General features: G+C 44.4%; 2 protein-coding genes across 3 annotated transcripts in view; both read right to left on the bottom strand.

Moving 5' to 3' along the window:
* Positions 1-1,857: 1,857 nt before the first annotated feature.
* Positions 1,858-21,689, bottom strand: mrpl3 (mitochondrial ribosomal protein L3). Of its 2 annotated transcripts, XM_084454874.1 has the most exons (10): positions 21,506-21,689; positions 20,646-20,827; positions 15,663-15,754; positions 13,592-13,690; positions 9,705-9,804; positions 8,682-8,742; positions 6,726-6,837; positions 4,485-4,562; positions 2,880-2,957; positions 1,858-2,447 (listed from the first exon to the last, which is right to left on the bottom strand). In XM_084454874.1, the coding sequence occupies exons 1-10, from the start codon at positions 21,583-21,585 to the stop codon at positions 2,298-2,300; spliced, it is 1,032 nt and encodes a 343-aa protein (XP_084311000.1). In that variant the 5' UTR covers positions 21,586-21,689; the 3' UTR covers positions 1,858-2,297. The 2 variants fall into 2 exon arrangements, with proteins under 2 accessions (XP_084311000.1, XP_084311001.1); XM_084454875.1 differs by lacking the exon at positions 13,592-13,690.
* Positions 21,690-24,336: 2,647 nt separating this feature from the next.
* Positions 24,337-25,667, bottom strand: part of cpne4b (copine IVb) — a gene marked incomplete at both ends in the record, with an annotated part of 17,039 nt that continues 15,708 nt past the window's right edge. The window contains one exon of the mRNA XM_084454808.1: positions 24,337-24,468. Within this exon, the coding sequence (XP_084310934.1) occupies positions 24,337-24,468 (132 nt within the window). The remainder of the gene's footprint in view (positions 24,469-25,667) is intronic.

Here is a 25,667-nt window from a genome sequence, read left to right as displayed (position 1 = left end):
TAACTCTTGGGATCATACATGTCTGTGTGTGTGTGTGTGTGTGTAGAAGGGCACACCCACCACATGAGTAAACTCTGTGAAAGTGCAGTGCTGGCCTAATCCTGGGAATAACAGCTCTGAAATGAACTGGGCAGTGGTCAATCAGTGACAGTGTCAATCTGCATCGCACTGACAAGTACTAACAAAGTGTGTGTGTGTGTGTGTGTGTGTGCATGTGTGTAATTGAAATGCGATATTCAAACTGTTGAGACAGCAGAATCAGAGCTGCAGATCCATCAGGTCAGTCTGAGCTCTGACCTCCCTTGATGTTCCGCCGTCGGCAGGGCCGCTGACCTTCCTACGACCTTACGCCAACATATTATTCAAATTAAATGAGCTTCCCATGGGGCTGCTAATTAATTGTGCAACATTCAAATGCTGTACCTCGGAGGACGTTAGGCCGCTTCACACTGTCAGGAGTGTGAAAGCTCTTTGCTGTGCCGCTTGAATTCCCACGCACGCACGCACGCACGCACGCACGCACACACACACACACACACACACACACGCGCAGCAAACAGTACAGCAATTAAAGTGGATGTTTGTCAGGCTCAAAGGTCTTCCCACCATTAGTGGACAGTAGGAAGGAGGACGGATGTAACTGGGTTAAAGGATTCCTTTCTGCTTGCTTGCTTTAACAAGCATCCCCAACCCCCTACCCACATGCATGCACACACACGCACGCACGCACGCACGCACACACACACACACATGCACAGACACACATGCACACACACACACACACATGCAGACACACACAGAGACAAGCTTTCATCCCCTCTCTTCTCCACATGGGAGATATATGGAGATATGATCAACTGGTATCGTTCCAATTCAAAGGCTGGAGCCGCCTTGGGTTTGCTGGTTAGGAGGATAACCTAACAAAATGGTCCCTCTCGGCTGCCTTTGGTTGATGTGTGTGTGTGTGTGTGTGTTTGTTTGTTTGTGTTGACACTGCTGTCGGCTGTGCGTTTGTGTGATGATAGATGCTTCAGAATATCCCAGGAAATATCATCGCTGTCAGGGTTTGAAATCAGACGTTTTTTCTCCAATTATATGAACATCCTGGGGTTGGAGAAAAACACACAGATGGGGGGGGGGGGGGGCAGAGACAGAGATGACAGGGTGGGGGGGGGGGGCACTGAGACACAGAGATGACAGGGTGGGTGGGCAGGGGCACTGAGAGACAGGAGGAGAGGATGTTTCCCCAGAGTTAATCTGAATCCCAAGAACACACAGAAACACTTAACATAAACCACACACACATGAAGCACACGCGCGCACACACACACACACTCTGTTAATCTCACAGCGGTTCCTGCTGCAACATTCATGGCCTCGTTTATACCTCTTTCACACATAAATGTCAACCCTCTATCAGCCAGCGTCCCTCCCTCCCTACCGTCGTCTCTCTCTCCACCATTCTCTCCGTTTGCCCCTCTCCCAAACCCTCACGGTATTCACCACTCCTCCTCCCATCCCTCCATCCCCCTCTTTCTTCCTGCTGGCTTTGGGAGGGGGGGGGGGGGGTCGTTCTGTCCGTCTGTCTAGGGGGCCTTTCTGGCACCATCACTCCCGTGGTTACCATGGTTTCGGGCGAAAAGGGAACATGACAGCTCGGATCATAGAGACGGCTTTAAAGAGCGCAGAGCTGTCTGTCATCGCAGCGCTCATTTAGGCACGCACACACACGCATGCACGCACACACACGCACTCACACACACGCGCACACGCTCACACACACGCGCACGCACACGTGCACGCACGCACGCAGAGAGAAAGAATGGGCTGAAAGGACCTCTGGGAATGATGGTTTATTTAACGTTCCAGGAATAAGATGAGGCGTGTGTGTGTGTGTGTGTTAGTCCAGCGTAGGTGTGGAGTCTGTGTGTGTGTGTTTTAGTCCAGCATGGGGGTGGAATCTGTGTGTGTGTGTGTGTGTGTTAGTCCAGCGTCGGGGTGGAGTCGGTGTGTGTGTGTGTGTTAGTCCAGCGTGGGGGTGTGTGTTAGTCCAGCACGGGAGTGGAGTATGTGTGTGTGTGTGTGTTAGTCCAGCACGGGAGTGGAGTGTGTGTGTGTGTGTGTGTGTGTGTATGTTAGTCCAGCGCGGGGGTGGAGTCTGTGTGTGTGTGTGTGTTAGTCCAGCGCGGGGGTGGAGTCTGTGTGTGTGTGTGTGTGTGTTAGTCCAGCACGGGGGTGGAGTCTGTGTGTGTGTGTGTGTGTTAGTCCAGCGCGGGGGTGGAGTCTGTGTGTGTGTGTTAGTCCAGCGCGGGGGTGGAGTGTGTGTGTATGAACATGTCGTGGTCGTACAGGTCCTCGGGGAGCTGCTCGTCTCCGTCGCTGAAGAAGGTGGGGAAGGGTGGGTTCAGGAGGGCCTTGGCCCGGTTCGGCAGGTTGGTGTCCCTCACCTGGAACACACACACACGCACAGAAACACACACACACGCACACACACAAGTACACACAGAATTTAAGAATGAGCTGATATCCAGGTGGGCCCCATCAGTGTTATGCACCAACTGACCAGACCAAATTCCTTGCATGTGTAAAACTACCTGGCAATAAAACTGATAGTGATTCTATGCAGTAGAGTGCGTGATAGATGAGTTCATGTGTTCATGGTTTATTTTCATGGCTGTCTGTCTGTGTGGTCATTTTCCGGCGTGGGCGCCGCCAACGCGCCGACTACGGAGACACAACTGTGGGAGGCTGCGGTCGTCACCAAGGCGCCGGGACATGCCCAGCTGATACAGCACTGTGTTAATGAAGATGCATCGGACTGTCAGGCCAGGCTGTGTGTGTGTGTGTGTGTGTGTGTTACACAGGGACAAGGTCACCACCTTCACTAGGCAGCTCCTGTGGCCGGGGACGGAACCGTGAACATACAGCACATTATACCTGGTGTTTACTCTCCACACCTGGGAGAGAGAGAGAGGGAGGAGGGGAGAGAGGGGGGGGGAGAAGGGTGGGGTAGAGAGAGAGGGGGGAGAGAGAGAGGGAGGGAGGTATAGAGAGACAGGGGGGGGGGGGGGGAGGGGGAGAGAGAGAGAGAGAGAGAGGGAGGGAGGGAGAGAGAGAGGGGGGGGGGGGAGGGAGAGAGAGAGAGGGAGGGAGGGAGAGACGGGGAGAGAGAGAGAGGGGGGGAGAGGAAGGAATTTTAGAGGGGGGGAGAGAGAGGGGGAGGGAGTGAGAGAGAGAGAGGGGGGGAGAAAAGGAGGGGACGGGGGAGGACAGGATTTAAATTCAGCAGGTACTGTAGTACACATATTAATCATTGTTGGTGTTAGCAGATATACAGTGATGGGAACATTCCTGCATTGTATGTGGTGTGTGTGTGTGTGTGTGGGTGGGTGTGCGCGCGCGTGCATGCACCTACAACACATTTCAGGGGTTCTTTTGCAAAAAATAGACATCTCCATTTGTATTATCCTAAATCATGTTTGCCCATTATCTGAGGTGAGGAGAGAGGAGATTAAAATAGTCGGCCTGCATCTCTTGATGGTGACTTTATGTTCATCAACAGAGTGACAACATGTGGCACAAGGACAGACAGTTCTTCTTATTCATAAAAACATTCACACACCCTAATATTTATTCACAAGCACAGTCAAACTTCTCAAAACAATAAGCTGTCTGTGCTTCTGCATTAGGATTGCTGACAAACTCCTTACACATGTCTCCTCATATTCAAGTCTCTTCATAATATGTGGGCTCCTATGGCTGGGTATCGCCACTGATCTCCCAAAAAGATTTGATTCTGATTCACAAGGTCCCGATTCAATTTGATATATATTCAGTCAGGGATATTTCAATTACAATTTTGCTTGGATATGAAAGAGACTCTCAAAGACCTAAAGCTGTAAATTGTACAAAGAACCATCTAGCCTGGTGCATTATTAAAAATGCTAATATGAATATGTTTACATTAAGAATTGACCCCAAAGCAGTTACATTGATGTACTTTTTATGTAAGATGACCAACACACTACAGCAGTCAACACAATATAGTGCAAGTTGTTCAACTCTACAGACTCTACAGTCAGTGAGAGTGACCAGTCTGGAGAACTGAGCATCTTTCCATGCAACTCTATTTTGGAAGTTTCCGCGAAACCGGAAGTTAGCACCTTCGTCAGTTAGCGAGCTAACAGTTAGCTCACTAGCTGTCTTTTCAAGTGTAGCTGTCTTTGCTACTGTAGCTAACATCAGCTAATGATCCGACTGATAATTCAGATGATCAGAATGACACATTCTAAGTTAGCTAGCTAGCTAAATGATGTGAACTATCTACTGGCAGTATCTTAATGTATAAGCTACAGTGTTACACAAGTTTGGCATGAGACGTGGAGTACATATCTTACACGGGCCGTTTTGTGGGCACACAACCTTTATAAATAAGACCCCTGTATTGTATGCGTGGGGGGGCGTGTGTGTGTCTGTGTGCCTACCTTCAGACCATATGCTGTGTCGTAAATATTTCCCATCATGCCCGGCATCTTCTTTCCTTTGAAGACTTTGGCTGGATCCTAAACAGAGAGAGAGAGAGAGAGAGAGGTTAGGGTGGATTCTGGAGAGAGAGGTTAGGGTGGATCCTGGAGAGAGAGGCCCTGTCCCAATACCCACCCTTGCACCAAAGTGCGCACTCCTGCACTTCACGTGCACGTACCCGCCAAGGGTGTAGGGTGTCCCATTTCTCATTTCGCATTTGCAAGGGTGCACCCTACACCCTCGATGCACCCTTTATGCGCCCTTTTCTTGAGTCCGCATCGATGCAGACTTGCATCGAATAGCATGCAAGTGAATAGACCACAATTATTTGCGATTGACACACTCGTCTCAAGAAGTAAACATGACTGGGAGAAAAGATGTTCAAGTGTAAGCGAAAACATCTGTTCTAGGCGTCTGGTTTTAGAATCATGCATATGAACCAACAAAACATTTATGTAATATGCTGCAGAACTAATCTGTGTTATTAGTTCGCATATAGTTTTCACTTTCGATGCAACGATGTTTGCTACACTAGCCAACGATGACCAACCGAGCGTACAGGTTAATGTTATACCGCATTGTGTCGGATTTCATATAATTTATGGAATAATTACTTAACCACAGGGTCCAACGAGATGACATTCACGTTCATCAAGCTCCGGTCAGAGAGTGAACATCTCTTCACTGGACTGAGGAACACCTCCGCACAAGGATACGAGTAGGATAACTCACAGATTGTTCTTGGCACAATGAAGAGGTGTAGTTGATATTTGCAAGTTACTGTAATAGAGAGGTAGCTAGCTAACTATCTACATATCTATTAACTTGCAAATTGGATCGATTTCTGTCTGACACCAGCTGATGACTGTTTACCAAGGGTGTCCCAAATCTGTTATGTAGCAGCTGCGTAAAGTGCAGACTTTCACACTTCGACGTGCTCTTGCGCACCTCCGGAAATAAGTCACCCAAGTGCACTCTTCAGGGAGGGGCGTAGGGTGGGTATTGGGGGAGGGGGGGGGGGAGAGAGAGAGAGAGGAAGCCCTTACACACAGTTCCCAGTACATTACTGTGAAATCCTACCCGGGGCAGCAACTGATTTTCTCCATTCATACATGAGCCAGATGCCACGACATTCCTGCGTTGCGTCTTTTCAAACATGCCAATCCTGAGAGAGAACGTGCAAGGCACAGTCCAGCAACAGACACCCAGATGAACCAAGTCAGTTGAAGAAAAAATCTGTAGGCTAGTATTATTCTTACAAGTTGAAAATATATATTATATGTTGTTTTTGTTACCTTTTAAGATCAATACCTTAATAGGCTACATTTTGCAATGCGGAGCGCATTTTTCATTATCGGGTAGCCTACATAAATGTGTAGTTTTTTATTTGGATTATTACCTACAAGGCAAACAATAAAGATGATTATGATTAAATTAAATTTGTACCTGTCGGCAGTGCATGGAATTAACTCATCATTTGGATGGATGGATTGGCCTGAAAAGGGCTTCATTTCCAGGGTAAAGGCAAACTATAGATTGGAGTGGAATCGGCCTACTAGGCCTATTGGCCTCCATAAACATACAAAATGAATATATCCTAATAAAATACTATAACAAACAATTTATGGCATTTATGCCAAATAACACAGTTCGTTACTTTGGAAATAGGCCTTAGAGGGAAAATAAGATGCCCAAAACCTTTAGTCGGAAAAGAATGGTGTAGGCTGTCAGTCGACCAAAATTGTCTTTGGTTTTAGACAGCCCTAACTATTTCACTCGTTAAAATGATCAAAATATACATTTTATTTTTGGTGAATTTTGGGACTTCAAGTGGTGCCTGAAATCTGTATGAAATCTGAAATGAAGTCTTTCATGTCTTTCACCAGACTGACCTACCCGGTAATATAGCCGCTTCTGTTCACAACACACCCTACCCCACAGATTCCAGGGAATTATACCAGGTCTTGACAAGAGGAAATCGGCCAGGCAGATTTCCTGTTAAATCCTGTTCAAACATGCCCCCTAACAGGTAAATTCCCTAGAATTTAATGGGAACCCCTTCTGTGTCTGAATGGGGTTAGGGTCTCTGCACCAATATACACCCCTATTCTTTAGGTCATGGATACTGACAACGTATTAGTTTTATGCCCTATCTAACTAACATGGTTCATGCAACGTGTGTGGTGACAAGAGTGCCTCACCCCCCCAGGTCCCGAGGCTCCTGGTCTGCGGTGGGTCTTGGTCTGGCCGTGCGACGCCGGCTGTCCATGGAACCCATAGCGCTTCATAACACCCTGGAAACCCTTACCGATCCTGGAGGCACACACACAGACAGACACACACACACACACGCACGCACGCACGCACGCACGCAAGCACACACTGTCATTGTCTACAGGCACTTTGAATGAATGGAGGAGGATGGAGGGTAGGAGAGAGAGAGAGAAGGAAGATTGAACAGAGAGAGGATGGAGGGAGGGTAGGAGGGCGCTTTTCGGCTGTGGCTCAGGATGTAGAGCGGGTTGTCCAATGATCGCAGGGTCAGCGGTTCGAATCCCGGCTCCTCCTGACGACATGTCGAAATGTCCTTGGGCAAAGACACTGAACTCCAAATTGCTCCAATGAGCAGGCTAGCACCTTGAATGGCAGCTGCCGCCATTGGTGTGTGAATGTGTGAATGAGAGGCTTTCATTGTAAAGCTTTGCTTTGGATAAAAGCAGTCCATTTACCATTTACCAGAGAAGGAGGAGGATATCTCCACCATTATCCTCAGATATTCTTGTTTATGCAGTCAGAATTTCTGTCCATCACAGGAGTCCCACAGGGATCTATTCTGGGCCCAGTCTTATTTTCCATTTATAACAATAACATTGTTTCCTACGTAGGTATTTGTCAGTCTCACCTCTATGCGGATGACACTGTTATTTTCTGTATTGCTGACTCTGCTCAGTGGGCCTCTGAGAGTCTGCAACTTTACTTTAATACCCTGCAAGGCACACTCACTGATCTTAGATCCTAGGTACTTAATGCTAATAAATCTAAACTTATGCTGTTTTCTAGAGACAGAAACATTATTCATGATGGTCTCCATATTTCTCCTGTGAATGGTTGAGAGATTGAGAGTGTGTGAATTATTGAGAGAGTTACAGTGTACAAATATCTTGGCATTTGGCTCGATGACAAGTTTACATTTAAGTACCATGTAGATAACCTTGTCATTAAGTTGCGGCAGAAAATTGGTTTCTTGTCAAGGAACAAAGCCAACTTCCTAATGATTAGTAGAAGTATGATTAGTTGAAGCAGTTTTTCTATCTGTCTTGGATTACGGAGATGTCATCTACAGGCACACTACTACTTCTGTTCTTAAATCCTTAGATTCTGTATACGACTCTGCCCTCAGGTTCATTACTGGAGAGAGCTACAGCACTCACCACCACCTTTACAACAAGGCTGGGTGCTCCTCCTTGGCGGAGAGATGTAATCTGACTGGCATCTGTTTATATACAAGGCCATTATTGGTGATCAACCATCTCATATCTCCTCACTGTTGAATAGGTCCTTTGGATCTTACCACACTTGTTCCAGTGACTGGCTTGTACTCCAGGCTCGAGTTTACACTGAAAAGAAGTCTGCTTTCAGCTGCTCTGCCCCCAACACATGGAATAACCTACAATCCACCAAAACACTGGTGTCCATTGGTCAGTTTAGATCATTGATCACCAATAATTCTGTCACAATCTGCAGTTGTTTTTAAGATTTTTTTATTTTATTTTTTTTTATTTTTATTGTTTCATTGGTTAAAGTGTATTTCCGTTATTCTTGTTCACCCCTTACATTTTCTGAAACTTTAAATTGTTTTTGAAAAACTAATTGTTTTTGTTAATTGATTTGTGTTTATGTAATTTGTTTATTGATTCTTGTCTATGTAATTTTGTTTATTCTTGTTTATGTCATGTTTTATTTGTATTTTTTCTTGATGTTGATTAATGCTATGTAATTACGAGGCAACACTGCAAATGAGTATAAATAAAGCTTGAATGGATGAATAAATGGAGGGACGAGGAAGAGAAGGAGAGAGAGAGAATGAGGAGGATGGAGGGAGGGAGGGAGAGAGAGAGGAGGAGGAGGATGGAGGGAGGGAGGTTTTGAGGACTTACGTTTTTGCTGTGATGTCCACATACTGCCCAGGACGGAAGTGTGCTGCATAGAGAGGAGTGCCTGGACACACACACACACAAGCATGCACACACACACACACACACACACACACACACACACACACACACACACACACACACACACACACACACACACACACACACACACACACACACACACACACACACACACACACACACACACACACACACACACACACACACACACACACACACACACACAAGCAAACACACACAAGCAAACACACACAAGCAAACACATAAGCAAGCACACACACAACCATACACACAAACACACACACACACAAGCAAACACACAACACACACACGCCCACAAACACAACAAATTGAAAAAGGATTAAAGAGGAGCTTAACCTTGAAGTTAATTGTTCTTTGAACAAAAGCCTCACTTCATAGTCACTAAATGAACTTCTGGGAGTGAAAAGTGGATAAGTAAATAAGTACAGTAAGTAAATTCTATTTATAAAAGCGGCTTTCAAGACCGAGGCCACACAGTCCTACAATGACAGCAAGATAAGAGTAAAAGGATAAAGGAAAAAATACAACAGAGGCTCAGAATCAGAAAGCACAATACTGACACGTAAAACACAGTACAGGAGCATGACGTCATAAGATACATTATTAAAACAACACAGAAGACAAGACACATTATAAAACAAAATAACTGCGGAACAGGTGAGATTTTAACAACTTCTTAAAACTGTCCACTGAGCTGTCCACTCAGCTCTTTTTGATGTCTACGGGGCAGCGGTTCCAGAGGGTAGGAGCTACGACTGCGAAGGTTTGGTCACCCTAGGTTTTGAGCTAAGCTTTCAGGACCACCAGAAGGTCTTGTTGGGAAGACCTGAGAGATATCTGGGAATTTACAGTACTGTGGCCAGGGGGCATAACATTTTGAAATTGAAATAGGGGCCAGCTGTGTAGTGCCTTGTAGATGATTAAAATGATTTTAAAATCAATTAATTCAAACAAATAATGTACCTGGTTTGATGATGGCGTTGTCAGAAACTTTAAACCTCGTAACTTTCTGTTTGGGAGGAACTCCTGCGTTCCTGAACATCTCCATGTCCTCATCTGTCTTCTACACAGAGAGAGAGAGAGAGAGAGAGAGAGAGAGAGAGAGAGAGAGAGAGAGAGAGAGAGAGACATCTTCAGTGAGCAACTGACATTTCCTTCCTCTCTGTACGTCCACATCTCATCACTGCTCTCTCTCCTCTCTCTGCCCCTCCTCTCTCTCAGGGACCAAAGCGGAAGGCAAGAGGAGTCATAGACAAAGTTTAGAAAACTAGGGTTTTTATTTACCCAAAAAACATCCCAAAAATGAGACAAAGTGCTGGGCCCATAAAAGAGGTCAAATTAATCAAAGGGTTGCCACAAACAGAATATAACAGACCTCCCAAACTGAAGACAAAGGGGAACTTATATACTGGCTGATCAGACCATTAAGAAACAATAGGGGTTAACCAATAGACAAACATACAACCTAACCCACAAATAACCAAAATAAGGCAACTATGAAAAAGGATTAACATAATTACAATATACTATAAATCATAACAGAAGATCCAAATACACAGATCCAAAGAAATAACAAATACTCAGACTAAACATAACACTCCCCCCACAATGCAGCAACATTTGGACTCGGCCAAATTGGCCGCCTCCTCTATTTAAGGGCGGAGACTGGCGGGGCGTGTCCCTTTTGTTCCCGCCTGGCATGTTATCCCTCCACAGCATTGGTAACTCCAAACAAACACAAATTAGACACCATACCTAAAATCTTATAGCCTATTGAACTGTACAAAAGTAACTAAATGTGCGCGCTACAAATAGAACTAATGTACTGTCAAACTGCTAAATAAAGATAGTGTAATGTATGAACAAACCCTGTGTCATGTGATTTGTTTGACCATGTGGTGTGCCTGCAACAAAGGAAACTTCTCAATAATAACTAAATGACTGAATATAATGTGAGTAAATGCAATGTACTGTCAGAGGGTTACCAGACCAGTTGTGTGGCTGTGGATGCGGCCATCACACTCTCTCAATTAAATTTAAAGGCTTTATAAATGTTTCAAAATCAACTTTGCCAAAGCAACAGAGTACAAATTGACCAAATAACATACAGTACAATACACAATAAAATGAAGATAAAGATAATGAATGAAGATAATGCTATATCTAGCATCCGCTCATCGATGCACAGATGGGGCTTGGTATCCTGTGCGGCGTGTGAGTGTGGCCCCGAGGAACAAACTGAAGACCACATCATCCAGAACTGTCTGATATATCGGACACCCAACGGAATGCATGGCCTGACGGTTGTGGATGACGAAATGGTGACGTGGCTCCTGGAGGTGTGCCTGGATATATAGCCTGGGTGACCCCCTCACCCAGGCTCGGGGTGGTAAAAGGAGAGCCCCTCGGCCCCGAGCCTGGGGGGGAGAGGACACAACACCTAACCCGCACGACGAAGTAATACGTAATAATCAATGGATTAGATAAAGATAACAATATTACAGTAGGTCTGCGGTTTTCAACTGGTGGTCCGCGGACCACAGCATTGCATGTGGTCCATGACAATTTTGTATTTTCTTATTTGGTCACACTTTACAATAAGGGTCACAAAAAACATTAGTTAACTGTTGATTAATGCTTATTGAGGGTTAGGTTAGGTTACTAATGTTAATGAATACCTTAGTTAAGGTTAGGGTTAGGTGAGTTAACCTTAGTTAACATAAATAACATTAGCAAATGGTTAATAGAGACATTAGTTAACTGTTACTTAATGCTTAATAATGCATTAACTAATGCTTATTAATGTACCCTTATTGTAAAGTGTTACCTCTTATTTTTTTAATGCATTTATTCATTTATGAATCCATTTACGATTTCTTGTTTGTGAATAATCAAATCCATCCAAATATGTCAAAATTAGTGCAGTTGACTAATGATTACAAATAGCGATCGATTCTTGGTAGCTTGTGTGTGCTCTGCCAATGACGAATCCGTCACCAACCAACGTCCCATCTAAACCAGAAGCACATGAGCGGAAAATATCAGGCTACCTTAGGCCCTACTGTCCACAATTTAGCTGTTTAGCTACAGTGAATTTATTTTAATATACAGTATATAGCCTAATTTGTATAATTATTTTTTTTATCAAATGTATGGTGTGGTGGCAAGGATTTTGCCGTGGCGTGGTGCCATGGCAAAACCTTACCAGCGGAAACATTGATGCAGGTCAACATTCAACGGAGGGAGTGATAACTGGACAAACGCTATCCTATGTGCGCAGGCTTATAGCCACTCACAAAAAGATGATAGGGTGGATAGAGTGAGTAGAGGAGAGCAGCCTGGCCATGTTTCCATCAATTTATGAACATTCTGACAGTGTAGATATTAAGGACATTATAAGTGGCCATTTGAGGAAGCTTGTGCTTAAATTCCAAAAGTACTTTTCTGAATCACACCAGTGGCGCTGTAACAGCAAATGGATTCTGCTCCCATTCAGTGATGATGCAGCAGTAGGGTCAGGTTTAACTTCTGCAGAAGAGGATCAGCTGATTGAAATGTCCACAGACTCTGTCAAGAGGAACATGTATGAAACACGGCCCCTTGTGAAGTTCTGGGTGGGTTGTCAGGCAGAATTTTCAGAGCTTGCGGCAAAGGCAGTAAAGTATTTTTTACCTTTTGCAACTACATATCTTTGTAGTTGCAACAGAGACAGACATCAGAGGAGAGCAACAGAGATAGACATCAGAGACAGACAAGAGACAGAGACACAACAGAGGAGAGCAACAGAGACAGACGACAAGACGGACAGACAACAGACATCAGACAACAAACACGGCATTACGTCCATTGTGGGTACAACCCATACATGCACATGTAAAACTCCACTAACCAAACATATGAGAGGGTTAGCAGAGAGTAGGGCAGTTCTACAGGTCAACAGCTGACCTGTATGTGAAGACCCCAGGCTATTGTTTATGGGCTTGGAAAACCTTAAAAACAATAGCTAACCAGAGAAGCTTCACAGTGAAGGAGAGAAAGGGTGTTCATGTAAAAATGTTCTCACAAACTCACATATCCAAATAGGTTATGGTTAAACTGGTGTCAGACTTGAAAGATAGATTTGAATTATTACAAATTCTATTACAACTCACATCCTGTTCAGGACATTACCCTGGGCCTGGTTATATCGGATATCTTTATGGAGACTTGCTAAAAAATGTTCATTATAATAGGGCAACTCATGGGGGGGGGAGTGAAGGCCCCACACATATATACAGATCATTATCACGTCTGGCAGTATGTTTGTTTAACTTGAGCCAGATCGTGTGTTGTTACTTTTTAAATAATTTTTAAATGGGTTGGTAAGTCCTCTTTGTACCACACAACAACCCCATCTGAATCTCTACCTTGGCGTATGTGTACGTTTGAGGGATGGTAGTAATATCTCTCTATAATCTGAGGGACAGTGAGTGTCTGTGTCGTCATGACATCATGTTTCTAATAATGTTCTCTCTCTCCCTCCCTTCCTCCATCTCTCTCTCTCTCCCTCTCTCCATCTCCCTTCCTCCATCTCTCTCTCAATCTCTCTCTCCATCTCCCTTCCTCCATCTCTCTCTCTCCCTCCCTCTCTCCATCTCCCTTCCTCCATCACTCTCTCTCCATCTCTCTCTCTCTCTCCATCTCCCTTTCTCCATCTCTCTCTCTCTCCATCTCACTCTCTCTCTGAAAGTCATCCTGCAGATGATGCGCTCTCTGTCACACAGTCTGAAACTGACACCATGATAGTGCTCTTTATAAAGCTGCATGTGTGTGTGTTTGTGTGTGTGTGTGTGTGTGTGTGTGAGACTTACATAAAACGGGGATGAGTTCTTCCCCCCCACCACCAGGGCGGCGCTGTGGCCATCATACTCCTCTCTGGACAGGTACTTCAGCACGTGACAGTCCTGCACCTGCACACACAGAGAGGTCGTCAACCACAACCTCTGGTGTTTAGAGACATCCTTTTGTTCAAAGCCAGGTGGAACTGCTTCTAACCCTTGTAGTGCGTTCATCTTATTCTTAAAGGACAATGCTAGTTTTTGACAACCTGGACCTTATTTACGACATATTATAAGATGTTTGACTCACCGTGATCACTTTGGTGTAGTTCGGAGGCCTGTAGAAGAAATGTAAAATCCAGCGCGAGCCAGTATATCCATGTAATGGCGGTGGTGGGGGCAACGAGAATGGAGCTTCTAAAAATCTATTTTCTGCCGCGAAACGGTTGTTTTCATCAATCTATCTTGATGAATCGCTAGTTGTGCTTACATAGAGCATAGGCCTGTTGTGGTTTTTCACATGCCTCTGTAATATGATCTTTAGAAACGTCTTTAGACACGAAATAGCTTCCTCACTTGCTCCAGCACGCATGCGCACAGCGTGCTGGAGCAACGATTTCGCGCTGTGCGCATTAGTGCTGGAGCAAGTGAGGAAGCTATTTCGTTTCGAAAGACGTTTCTAAAGATCATGGCATGTGAAAACCACAACAGTTATGCTCTATGTAAGCACAACTAGCGATTCATCAAGACAGATTGATGAAAACAACCGTTTCGCGGCAGAAAATAGATTTTTAGAAGCTCCATTCTCGTTGCCCCCACCACCGCCATTACATGGATATACTGGCTCGCGCCGGATTTTACATTTCTTCTACAGGCCTCCGAACTACACCAAAGTGATCACGGTGAGTCAAACGTCTTATAATATGTCGTAAATAAGGTCCAGGTTGTCAAAAACGAGCATTGTCCTTTAAGTTACTGTGATCGCGTATTCGCAGGCCGTGGAGGCACACCGCCAAAATTGCCTCTGCAAATCGGTGTTATGAACGGAATGCTGCTAGGCTGCTAGAATAGGCGAGAGAATAGGCCGATAGCTTATGGTAAGTCACTCCTTGGTGGCTAGGATAGCTATTAAGGTTAGCTAGGCTAGCTAGCCACGAGAGGCTATAACCATAACCTCCCCCTCCCCTCCCCCCTCTCTTGTGAATTGAAAGTGAAATCGTATTCTTCTAGACTCCACTCTGTGCTGCATGTGCATGCGGAGGGGCCGATCACAGACACTTGTTTGAGTTTCATGAGTGGGCGCTGATATGCAAAAATGAACTAAATAGGTAAAACTATGGGGGCAGAAAACAACGGTGTGGCGGTGTTAAAGTGATGACTGTGAATACGCGGTGGATACCCGAACTCCGACAACTGCAGCAAGCCTAGTAGATTTTAGCTGTGGTGTGCTGAAATGTGAAAGCACTTTGAGCTGCAGAGTCTGCATGAAAAGTTATTATTATGATTATATTTCCCATTTGAAATCTCACATGGCTACCTGCCACACTGGCGGGTAAGGAGGAAATCTGTTACATATAAACCGAGTCCCTGTATCACTGATGTTCTATTCTTCTACCCAGAGGTCTCACCAGGGTACGCTCGTAGGCGCGTACACTGGTGTCAGCCCAGGAACAAGAGCCTTGGTCGGGGAGGGGAGCGAACACACTAAACCACCTCACATTTGTTTTCAGATAGGCTACGTCATGTGGCAACACTTAGAAGGCGTGAAACCACCAACAAAAAGGAAAACCTCCAGCAAGGAAAAGAAGGATGAAGAGAGTGATAAGAGTTCAACCAAAAAAGTTGAGGAAGTTTAGTAAGAAGCAGCAACAGGATGAGGACGGAAGTTGGCTTGAGCACGACGTCAAGAGTCATCCATCTGTCACCAGCATACTAAATCTGCGACAACCCACTTTGTTACGTTAACACATCTCTTTATCACGTTGGCCGGTAAAAAAATACATTTGGTGGTTACATTTTTTCATCGACCAGTCCCCCTTGGCAGGTGAGAGAACAGGTTAATTTGAGGCACAGGCTGTTATGTGTCTGATGTGTATTAATTTACCTGCAGCATGGTCACCACGTGCCTCTCTCCTGCTTTCGTCCAGACAGGAGCCATCCCCAGCTTCACTGCTACCAACCCCACCCTTCTACTGCCTAGATGGGGAGGGAGAGAGAGGAAGAGAAAAAGAGTAAATTGACAAAAGAGATTTTGATTCTGTCGCCTGCTGAACAAACTCAAGATTAGGGCTGTCCCTGACTGAATATTCAATTTCTGCACATAAATTCAATAACTGACATAGCACCACCAGGTAACCACATTTGTGCATAACTTCTATAACCAATCACAAACACAAATGACAAATCACAATGCTCATATTTATTTAAATGCTTTAAATTATAGTAATTATAACTGGATCCACTCAGGAATCTGGGAGTGGGACCAAGAACAGGAGGAGCAGAAAACAACACAGAGTTGCATACACAGAGAAACATAACAATAAGCCTAAGTCTAGTATATCAATGGGACTTGTAATTGGTCACTTAATTGGTCACCCAGTTTCTGCAATCAGTTTGACACAGTTAATTCATTTGCAAAACAGACTGTACATTTCCTTAAAAAAAACTAAAACCTTTTTGTTCCCATGGGATCTCTCCCGTCCGTCTGAAAAAAGGGGGCAGAGAGGAGAGAAAGAAAGGTCGTGGCGAAAGTTAGAAATCAAACAGGTTCGTCTTCAACCGGGGATCGAACCCTGATCTCCAGCATGGGAGTCGGACGCTTAATCCACTACACTACCGAGGAACTTGAAAGTGCGGGAAGTCAGTGTTTCTGTTCTTATGGAATCTCTCCCGTACTTTCAAAAAAAGGGGAAAGGAGGGAGGGAGAGGGATGGAAAGGCCGAAAGTAAGCGTAGGAATAAACCCACAGGCTAGCCGAGGGTGTGGGTATGGTTTCCCAAAATCGACCCCACCGGGGCCTTGAACCCCGATCTCCCTGGTGGGAGTCCAATGCTTTCACCCCGACTGTACTTGTGCAGTGGAGATCAGCGGGTTGATTTTTGTGTCCTTTATTTTGGTGTGCTGGGACTACTGCCTCTTGTGGTGCCAACAGAGAGAAATGCAGGTCAACATCCAACGGAGTAAGGGAGGGAGTGACAACCGGACAAACGCCATCTATGGTGCGCTGGCTTACAGCCACGCACAAAAAATCATTTCATTCTAGAACAATGGCAACATAAAAATGACAGCTGTCCATTAATTGTATGCATTTTCTCAGGTGTAAAATATACTCTGTGAATAGTTGAGTTGAGTTCAAGGACAGGTTGTGAATCCTAGCACATATGTGGGACCAATCTGCTACAGTTATTGTCTCTCCTATATCCTTCACCCATTTCTCTCTCATATTATCAGTGGTATTTGGGGTACTATCCATCAGTATTTTATACACCTTGGAGATACCTCTGCCAATTGTCTGTAGTGTTAAGAGCACTATCCAACTGGTTGTGGCTCATTTAATGAATGTTGTATTGATTTAACCATATGTCGAGCCTGAAAGAACCTGTATGAGTAGAAGGCACATTATAGGTCACCTGCATTTGAGAAAAGGACATAAATATTCCACAATTAAAGACATGCCCAATTTCATGGATACCTGCCTCATCCCAGGACTTGAATGTGTCATCATAAAACAATTAGACAGGCATGGATTCCTCCAAATGGGAGTAAATGGAGACATTAATTCATTATAACACAATGATTTGTGAGAGGTTTTCCATACATACATACATACATACCATACATACCATACATAACATACATACATCGCTAACATCAAAATAAGGAAGATATTTCAAAATAGGGAAAGGGAAAGAGTCAATTCAATTCAATTTTAACCCAAGAACATTGTGAGAGCGAAAACCACTGGTTAATCTGACTAAGATGAGCCACAAAATAATACAAGTTTGGGAGATTAAGGCCCCCCCGTTATAGGGCAACCAGCCAAAGCAACCGAACGTTTGACCGTTTCCATTCTCTGCACTCAGAGCAGCTGGTCTCCACGCATGTGAGCGCGTGTGTCCGCACTACGGACCCGCTGTTGAGCAACAGAATTGGAGCGGAGGAGAGAAGAGAGACTTCTGATAATTTATAGTGAAAATGCTTCCTAGACGAATATCTTAATCTTATGCTAGTTATTAGAAAAGAGGTTGGAAAGATACAGTTGAGGCTAATATTGAATTTACCACTAAATTATTTTTCCCCCTTGTGAAATCAGACAAAACCCTTGATTTCTCCATAGAAATGAAGAGTAACAACAAGTGCTTATAGTGTATTTGTTTCCAAAAATAACAAATACAAAATGTCCTCTAAGTTTGATTAGGATATTTTATTGATGCACTGAGTTGAAACAAGAAACGGCAAAAATGACATCCAAAATTATTAGCCTTCTGGTCATTAATAGTCAATAGTGTACCCTTTCTGAGCCACAACTGACAACAACATCTTGGAGTAGTTCACAGGTCTCTTGAGGGATTTTGGCCCATTCTTCCATTGCAAATTGTTCCAGTTGGTCCAAATTGCGTGGTTTCCGAGCATGGACATTCACTTTGAGCACCCGCCACAGATTCTCAATAGGATTGAGATCTGGGCTCTGTGCGGGCCACTCCAGGATCTTGGTTTTGGTTCCTTTAGGAACTGTTGGACCAATTTTGACGTATGCTTTGGGTCATTGGTCCTCATACCTGAACATTTTCTTAAGTGTCTTCTTAAATGTCTTCTTACGAACTCCGTAAAACCAACCCTAAGAAAGATCCCCGCCGGATTCATGAATGGGTGGAAATTTGTTCCTAAACCGCCAAAGTGTTCTCAGCTGTGCTCCCCTTCTTAAGTTGAATGCGCGTTCTCATACACCTGAATTTGCATACATAAACGCCAGCTCCTTACTACAGGGTCGTATGCACACAAAATCCGCAGACAGCGTCGGAAAAGTTGAGACGTTCCCAATTGACATGATTGATGTTCAAGGTCACGTGCAAATTCAACGTTTTATTCGTCACATGCAACATACCAGTAAAATGAGCAGTGAATTGTTTCTCTGCTGGCTCTTATAACGTGCACACTAAGCTTAAGCAAGGTGAAAAAAAACAATACAAAATAACAATAGAAAACAAGATGGTATATGGACTTTTAATACAAAATGAGAAATATATAGCCTACATGAAAGGGATGGGATGTGCTGAGAGCAGATTCAATTGTACAGTTTAGTTAAATGCATGAGTAGGCTACTTATGGATCTTGATAGGCCCTATATCTATATTATGTAGGACCATATGATATATTTTAGTTATGGATATTCACATGTTTATTTACAGAATGTAGATGTGTCCATTCTGACGACTATGGAATATAAGGTGCTGTTGTGCTGAGTCTGAGTATAGCAACTGAGTTTAGTACTTATTTATTAATTCACTGCCATTTGCAGTGTTTGTGTAGTGCTTTTATTAATTTTAGGACACTGCGATGCCTTGTAGAATCATGAATGTGAAACATAATTGTAAATGCTACAAATATCCTCGTATTTATGATTATGATTATTATTCAAGCCTAGGATGTCTGTAGAATTGATGTGAACGCAATCACCTCGGATTTCTCATAAATTCAGCCCTTGCGAACGGGCGCACTCCAATCTGGCCTACCTACGACTGCATTTCCGCGTTCTTAAATCCTGATTTAAGAATTTCTTCTTAACTTTTTCTTAACTGCGTTCAGGAATGAGGTCCATTGTCTTTCTGGAAGACGCAGCGATGACCTAGGCCTAGACTAAGAGCAGATTTCTTCATATTATCCCTCAAAATGTCAACATAATTTTCTTTTTTCATGATGCCATGCACCCGATCAAGGCTCCCTGTGCCCGAGGCTGAAAAACAGGCCCACAGCATTATGCTCCAACCACCATGTTTAACTGAGGGAACTGTGTTCTTAGGGTTGAAGGCCTCTCCCTTTCTTTGCCAAACATAAGCAGCATCCATATGCCCAAACAGTTCCAGTTTAGTCTCATCAGACCAAAGCACACACTTCCAAAACTCATCTTTACCTTTCAAATGTTCACGGGCAAACCTCAGTCTGGCTCTGAGCCCCTTTACTCAAAGAGCGGCACTTCCGGGACGATGGCCCTGAAGCCCCCCCACGATGAAGAGCCCTGACAACTGTGTTCCTTGAAACATCAACTCCAGAAGAGGCCAGGTCATAACAATCATCTTGGCAGATGTCCGGGGCTTCTTGCTGACATCTCTGACTCTTTTCCTCTCCAGAGTTCTTGAAATCTTGCGCTTTCGATCACGCCCAGGTTTGTTTCTTACAGAATTTGTCTCCTTGTACTTACTGTAGCGATGATGCAACGTACCACAGTTCTAGACACTGTGAAACACTTGGAAATGGCAGTACAGCCTTCCCCCCTATCTTGAGTCTCCACTATCTTCTTTCTGAGCTCAAGACTGATTTCCTTTGTCTTTGGCATGGTGAGTAAGAGTAGTCCCTCTCTATAAAGTGCTCTGTTCCTTGGAGTCCTTTTATGCTGATTGAATGCTCAGGTGTTGTTAGGAAGCCAATTGGCTGCACATTGGTGATTTGAAAGCTGATTGGTTGATTAGGTGTGTTTTGAAAGCAAAAATTCAATGATTATATCAAGTTTTATCAATGCTGCAAACATTGGGCAGAATTTTAGGAAAATGTTCCATAATTCATAGGGGGCTAATAATTTTGTCCTCAACTGTAAAAGGTGCAAGATAATGTTTATATGGCGTAGTTAAATAGAAAATCAATTTCCAACACTTTTTGACCGGGCACAGCCATCTTACTTCTTTGCGATGCGTCGACGCACATTTTGCAAGTCATCAATTCTCTACCCAGAATGTATTCTTACTGCTGCTAGTAGATTTAAGAGTTCTCCACTGGCAAATTTGAAGGTCAGAGAAGTACAGCTACACTTATGTGCACACACAGGCAATCGAGTGTGTGTTCTGCGCAAATACCAGTAATCACAGACACTCACCCTCTGTCCACTCTTGTCTGGGCCAGGGCTCGTCCTTCAGCGGGTTCAGCCTGTCCTCTGTCAGTCTGCCGTACTCCTGGCCCAGGCTCTTCCTCATGAACGCCTGGTTCTCCTCGGTCAGATGCTCGTCCCACCAGGTTGTGGTCTTCACTGTCCGGACGCACCCCAGAGCCAAGAGGGACCTGGAGGGCATGGACAGACCAACGCATGGATGAATGGATGATTGGATGGATGAGTGATTGGATGGTTGATTGATGGATGGATGATTGGATGGATGATTGGATGGTTGATTGATGGATGATTAGATGGATGGATGAATTATTGGATGGTTGATTGATGGATGGTTGATTGATAGATGATTAGATGGATGGATGAATGATTAGATGGATGATTGGATGGATGGATGATTGATGGATGAATTGATTGGATAGATGGATGGTCGATGGATGGTTGATTGATGTATGGTTGATTGGATGGTTGATGGATGGATGGATGGAGAGGGATCAGATTAAAAGTCACAACATGAAAAGAGGGGGGATGGGAGGGTAAGTTCGATTGCATTATTATTTACGTCATCATTCCTCGTCCTACTACCAAGGTTGGCTATACCATAGGGCTATACTGTAGCTATAGTTTGCCACTGGACACGCATGCAGCCCAATAACACAGCTTTAGCTACCTCTGATAACTCTAGTTCACTGATTACTAAATTGACCACAACGCATTGCGGACCCTGTCTCAAGCATTAAATATTGTAGTGACGAGCGATATCCTTGATATTGGGTCCACTTGCCAACTAGATGAGCTAGCGTTAGCTTACGTTAGTGCCATCAGCAAGTGGCTAACATTAGCAAAGTTACCTGTCAGCCGCCTTTCCAGTTCCTACGGCTACCACACGGGCTCCTCGGTGAAGCACAAAACGACACGTCCACGACGCCATGACTTTATGAACAGAAATCGAGCTGAGTAAAAAAAGTAGAAATAAATAGACTTATAATGGGCATTTACACTAGAAATACACCCATGCCTTCATGTTTGTCCCGCTGTGAAATGTCACCCTGAGGACTTCCGGTACGTCTCGAAAATAGTTCCGAATCAGTGCTCTCTGAACTGGTTCCGCTTTATCAACATGCTTCCACATGTTTCATGATAGCATAGCTAACATCACACTAAAGCCAAAACATGACATATTCATATTAGAAAAAATATATGTTAAAAGCAGACGTATTTATACCCAGAGTAAACTTTTTGTTTTTTTTTGCAGGATCTTTATCGTCATAAATAAAGCTCAAAGCTCTAATGGACATAAATGTGTTTATAGGTTTATAGGCCTAACGCTAAAGTGCTGATTTATACAACTCCCATATCTGTATGTTGTGTTACTGAACCCTACATGTAACCTGGAGAGCTCTAATAACTGGTTCCTCTATACATTCCTCTGGAAACCTACAGAGAGATGCTGCATAGGATCAGCCGGTGTCCATGTTCTGAATACTGATGATGGCAGACAGCAGGAACTATTCCTAGAACTCCATCTCCAATATGTTTCTTTTGCCCCTAGGCTTCATATAAATGGATACCAATAATTTACTTCAGGATATATTTGTGTGTGAGTGTGTGTAATCATTTACTTCAGGATGTGTGTGTATGTGTGTGTGTGTGTGTGTGTGTGAGAGAGAGTACTCAATTATGTACACTCATGCATGAATGTGTGTAAACTAAGCATGGGCTGTGCTCTGTGTGGTTTATATGGGGGTAAATAATTATATAATATGCAGAAACCTTCCTTCATATTCATGAGATGTCAGAAGTCTGGGCGTTGGCTTGAATAGAGAGAAACCAACACATTCAACGAAGCAAACTTATTGAAATTCTCTCTCAACTTCCCTTTCTCATACTATCACCTTAACCAAACCCTTCCTCACTTGCGCATGCGCTCACACACACACACACACACACACACACACACACACACACACACACAGAAAGAGTGAGAGAAATCAGCAAGGGCATCTGGGAAATAGAATTATGAACTGCGATCTGATGTGTAATACAATAAAGTAGTGCTTAGAAGGGCAGTAAATCTACTAACCTTTTGATAAGACTTTGAGTCTGGTTATTTTTTTGTGTGCAAGTCCTCTTTTGCAGCTTTATGACTATTGTACCTGATTACTGCACCAAAGACAAAACCAACACTACAGTAGGACTGATGTGAAGTGTGCAGCTCTTTTCCTGCTATCTAATACAATAAAGTTAAATACACAAACACACACAGAAACAGGAGACGAGACAAGTGGAGGAAAACAAGAGTGTTTTTAATATTGTCAGCATGAATAGAGAGAAACCAACACATTCAACGAAGCAAACTTATTGAAATTCTCTCTCAACTTCCCTTTCTCATACTATCACCTTAACCAAACCCTTCCTCACTTGCGCATGCGCTCACACACACACACACACACACACACACAGAAAGAGTGAGAGAAATCAGCAAGGGCATCTGGGAAATAGAATTATGAACTGCGATCTGATGTGTAATACAATAAAGTAGTGCTTAGAAGGGCAGTAAATCTACTAACCTTTTGATAAGACTTTGAGTCTGGTTATTTTTTTGTGTGCGAGTCCTCTTTTGCAGCTTTATGACTATTGTACCTGATTACTGCACCAAAGACAAAACCAACACTACAGTAGGACTGATGTGAAGTGTGCAGCTCTTTTCCTGCTATCTAATACAATAAAGTTAAATACACAAACACACACAGAAACAGGAGACGAGACAAGTGGAGGAAAACAAGAGTGTTTTTAATATTGTCAGCATGCAGAAAACAGATACAGCCCGATTCAGCACAACGCTGAGTGTCACACACACGTACACAGCTACTGTACCCTCCCAACACTTTACACCGTAGGAATATTAAGAAATTATTATAATTATCATTATTCATTATTTCAATTTTTATTTAGCAAAATCTCAACAAACCTGTAGAAAAAAAAACTGTCACACCATATGGCTATTTCACCAAATGACAAAAATACTTTATTTTGGAGATAACTAGCAAGTTGCTACAAGATATCTTGAAGTGAGCATGCAGTTGGGGGTATTAGATAGGGGTGCTTTCTTAGCTTGCATCGAGGTTCTGATTAAAGATCATTATGACTTGCTAGTTACCTATTGCTTAAATAAAGTAAGAGTGTGGGTTGTTATTGGTGAACTACGATATTATGTCTCAGGTCTGCATGCCACCTCCAGAACACACATCTCTGACGTTACGCTCTAAAAGTTGCAGCCACTGTGGCCACACATGCAATAATCCATGAAAACCACCAGAACAAGCTATTTCTCTTGAGCTAGACTAGGTTATAGGAGAAGTATAGAGAGTGTGTGCGAAGAGTAGAGTATGTTTGTGTGTGTGTGTATGTGTGTGTGTGTTTCTGCATACAGTATATGCAAGAGTGCATATAATGTGTGTGTGTATTTGTGTGTCAGAGTGTGTGTGTGTGTGCCTGCATATACAGTCGTATGCAAGTGCATATAATATGTCTGTGTCTGCCTGCATACTGTATATGCAAGTGTGCATATAACGTGTGTGTGTGTGTGTGTGTGTGTGTGTGTTTGCACGTGTGTGTGGTTGTGCACCTGTGTGTGTGTGTGTGTGTGTGTGTGTGTGTGTGTGTGTATGTGTGTACGTGGTCAGGGGCTGAAGCCTCTGGTAGACTCGTAGTCCGACATGCATTTAGGTTTGATGCCCTTAGCGTTGTAGTAGTCCACCACCTGGTTGGGAACCTCCGCTAACACACTCTTAGCCAGCGCTGCCGGGGAGGCCTGTGGGGAGATGGAGAGAGAAGTTACACACCCACATACACACACACATATACACGCACACACATGCGCAAGCACACACGAAAACACACACACACACACTTACACACATGCGCGCGCAAACACACACATGCGCAAACACACACACACAAATGTGCAAACACACATGCGCAAAGACACACACAAACACACACATTTTGTCCGTAGACCTTTGCTGTAGGTATTACAAATGATTCTCCGACTTGAGACAATTGGCCATGAAAAGCAGACAGCGTCTCTCTTCCTCTCTCTCCTGCCTGTGATCCTCCTCTCCGCCCGTCACAGAGCACCTTTGTACCCATAATCCTCTCTGAGAGGAGACGACAGAGCAGAAAATCACTTCTCTACCTCCGTCATGCCCCGTCTCTCTCCTCTCTACCTCCGTCACGCCCCCGTCTCTCTCCTCTCTACCTCCGTCACACCCCGTCTCTCCTCTCTACCTCCGTCATGCCCCCGTCTCTCCTCTCTACCTCCGTCACATCCCGTCTCTCCTCTCTACCTCCGTCACACCCCCGTCTCTCCTCTCTACCTCCGTCACACCCCCATCTCTCTCCTCTCTACCTCCGTCATGCCCCGTCTCTCTCCTCTCTACCTCCGTCACACCCCGTCTCTCCTCTCTACCTCCGTCACGCCCCGTCTCTCCTCTCTACCTCCATCATACCCCCGTCTCTCCTCTCTACCTCCGTCACACCCCCGTCTCTCCTCTCTACCTCCGTCACACCCCCATCTCTCTCCTCTCTACCTCCGTCACACCCCGTCTCTCCTCTCTACCTCCGTCACGCCCCGTCTCTCCTCTCTACCTCCATCATACCCAGTCTCTCTCCTCTCTACCTCCGTCAGTCCCCCGTCTCTCTCCTCTCTACCTCTGTCACGCCCCGTCTCTCCTCTCTACCTACGTCACACCCCGTCTCTCTCCTCTCTACCTCCATCACACCCCCGTCTCTCTCCTCTCTACCTCCGTCATGCCCCGTCTCTCTCCTCTCTACCTCCGTCACATCCCCGTCTCTCTGCTCTTTACCTCCGTCACACCCCGTCTCTCCTCTCTACCTCTGTCACACCCCCGTCTCTCCTCTCTACCTCTGTCACACCCCCATCTCTCTCCTCTCTACCTCCGTCATGCCCCTCTTTTGTCTTTGCTGTGTTCCTGTCCCTCACCCTCTGCC

This window comes from Borostomias antarcticus (genome assembly GCF_949987555.1).
Source record: "Borostomias antarcticus genome assembly, chromosome: 21".
NCBI classification, from domain to species: Eukaryota; Metazoa; Chordata; class Actinopteri; order Stomiiformes; family Stomiidae; genus Borostomias; species Borostomias antarcticus.
Note: the sequence above shows the minus strand (reverse complement) of the source record. Positions and strands in the feature narration are given on the sequence as shown.

Coding starts and splice junctions, on each gene's coding strand:
- mrpl3 (XM_084454874.1), bottom strand. CDS start 21,585: ATGGCGTCGTGGACGTGTCGTTTTGTGCTTCACCGAGGAGCCCGTGTG. Junction 13,691..15,662: donor ACGTGGTGACCATGCTGCAG/GTAAATTAATAC, acceptor CTGTGTGTGCAG/GTGCAGGACTGTCACGTGCT. Junction 4,563..6,725: donor GAGCCTCGGGACCTGGGGGG/GTGAGGCACTCT, acceptor CTCTCTGTTTAG/GATCCAGCCAAAGTCTTCAA.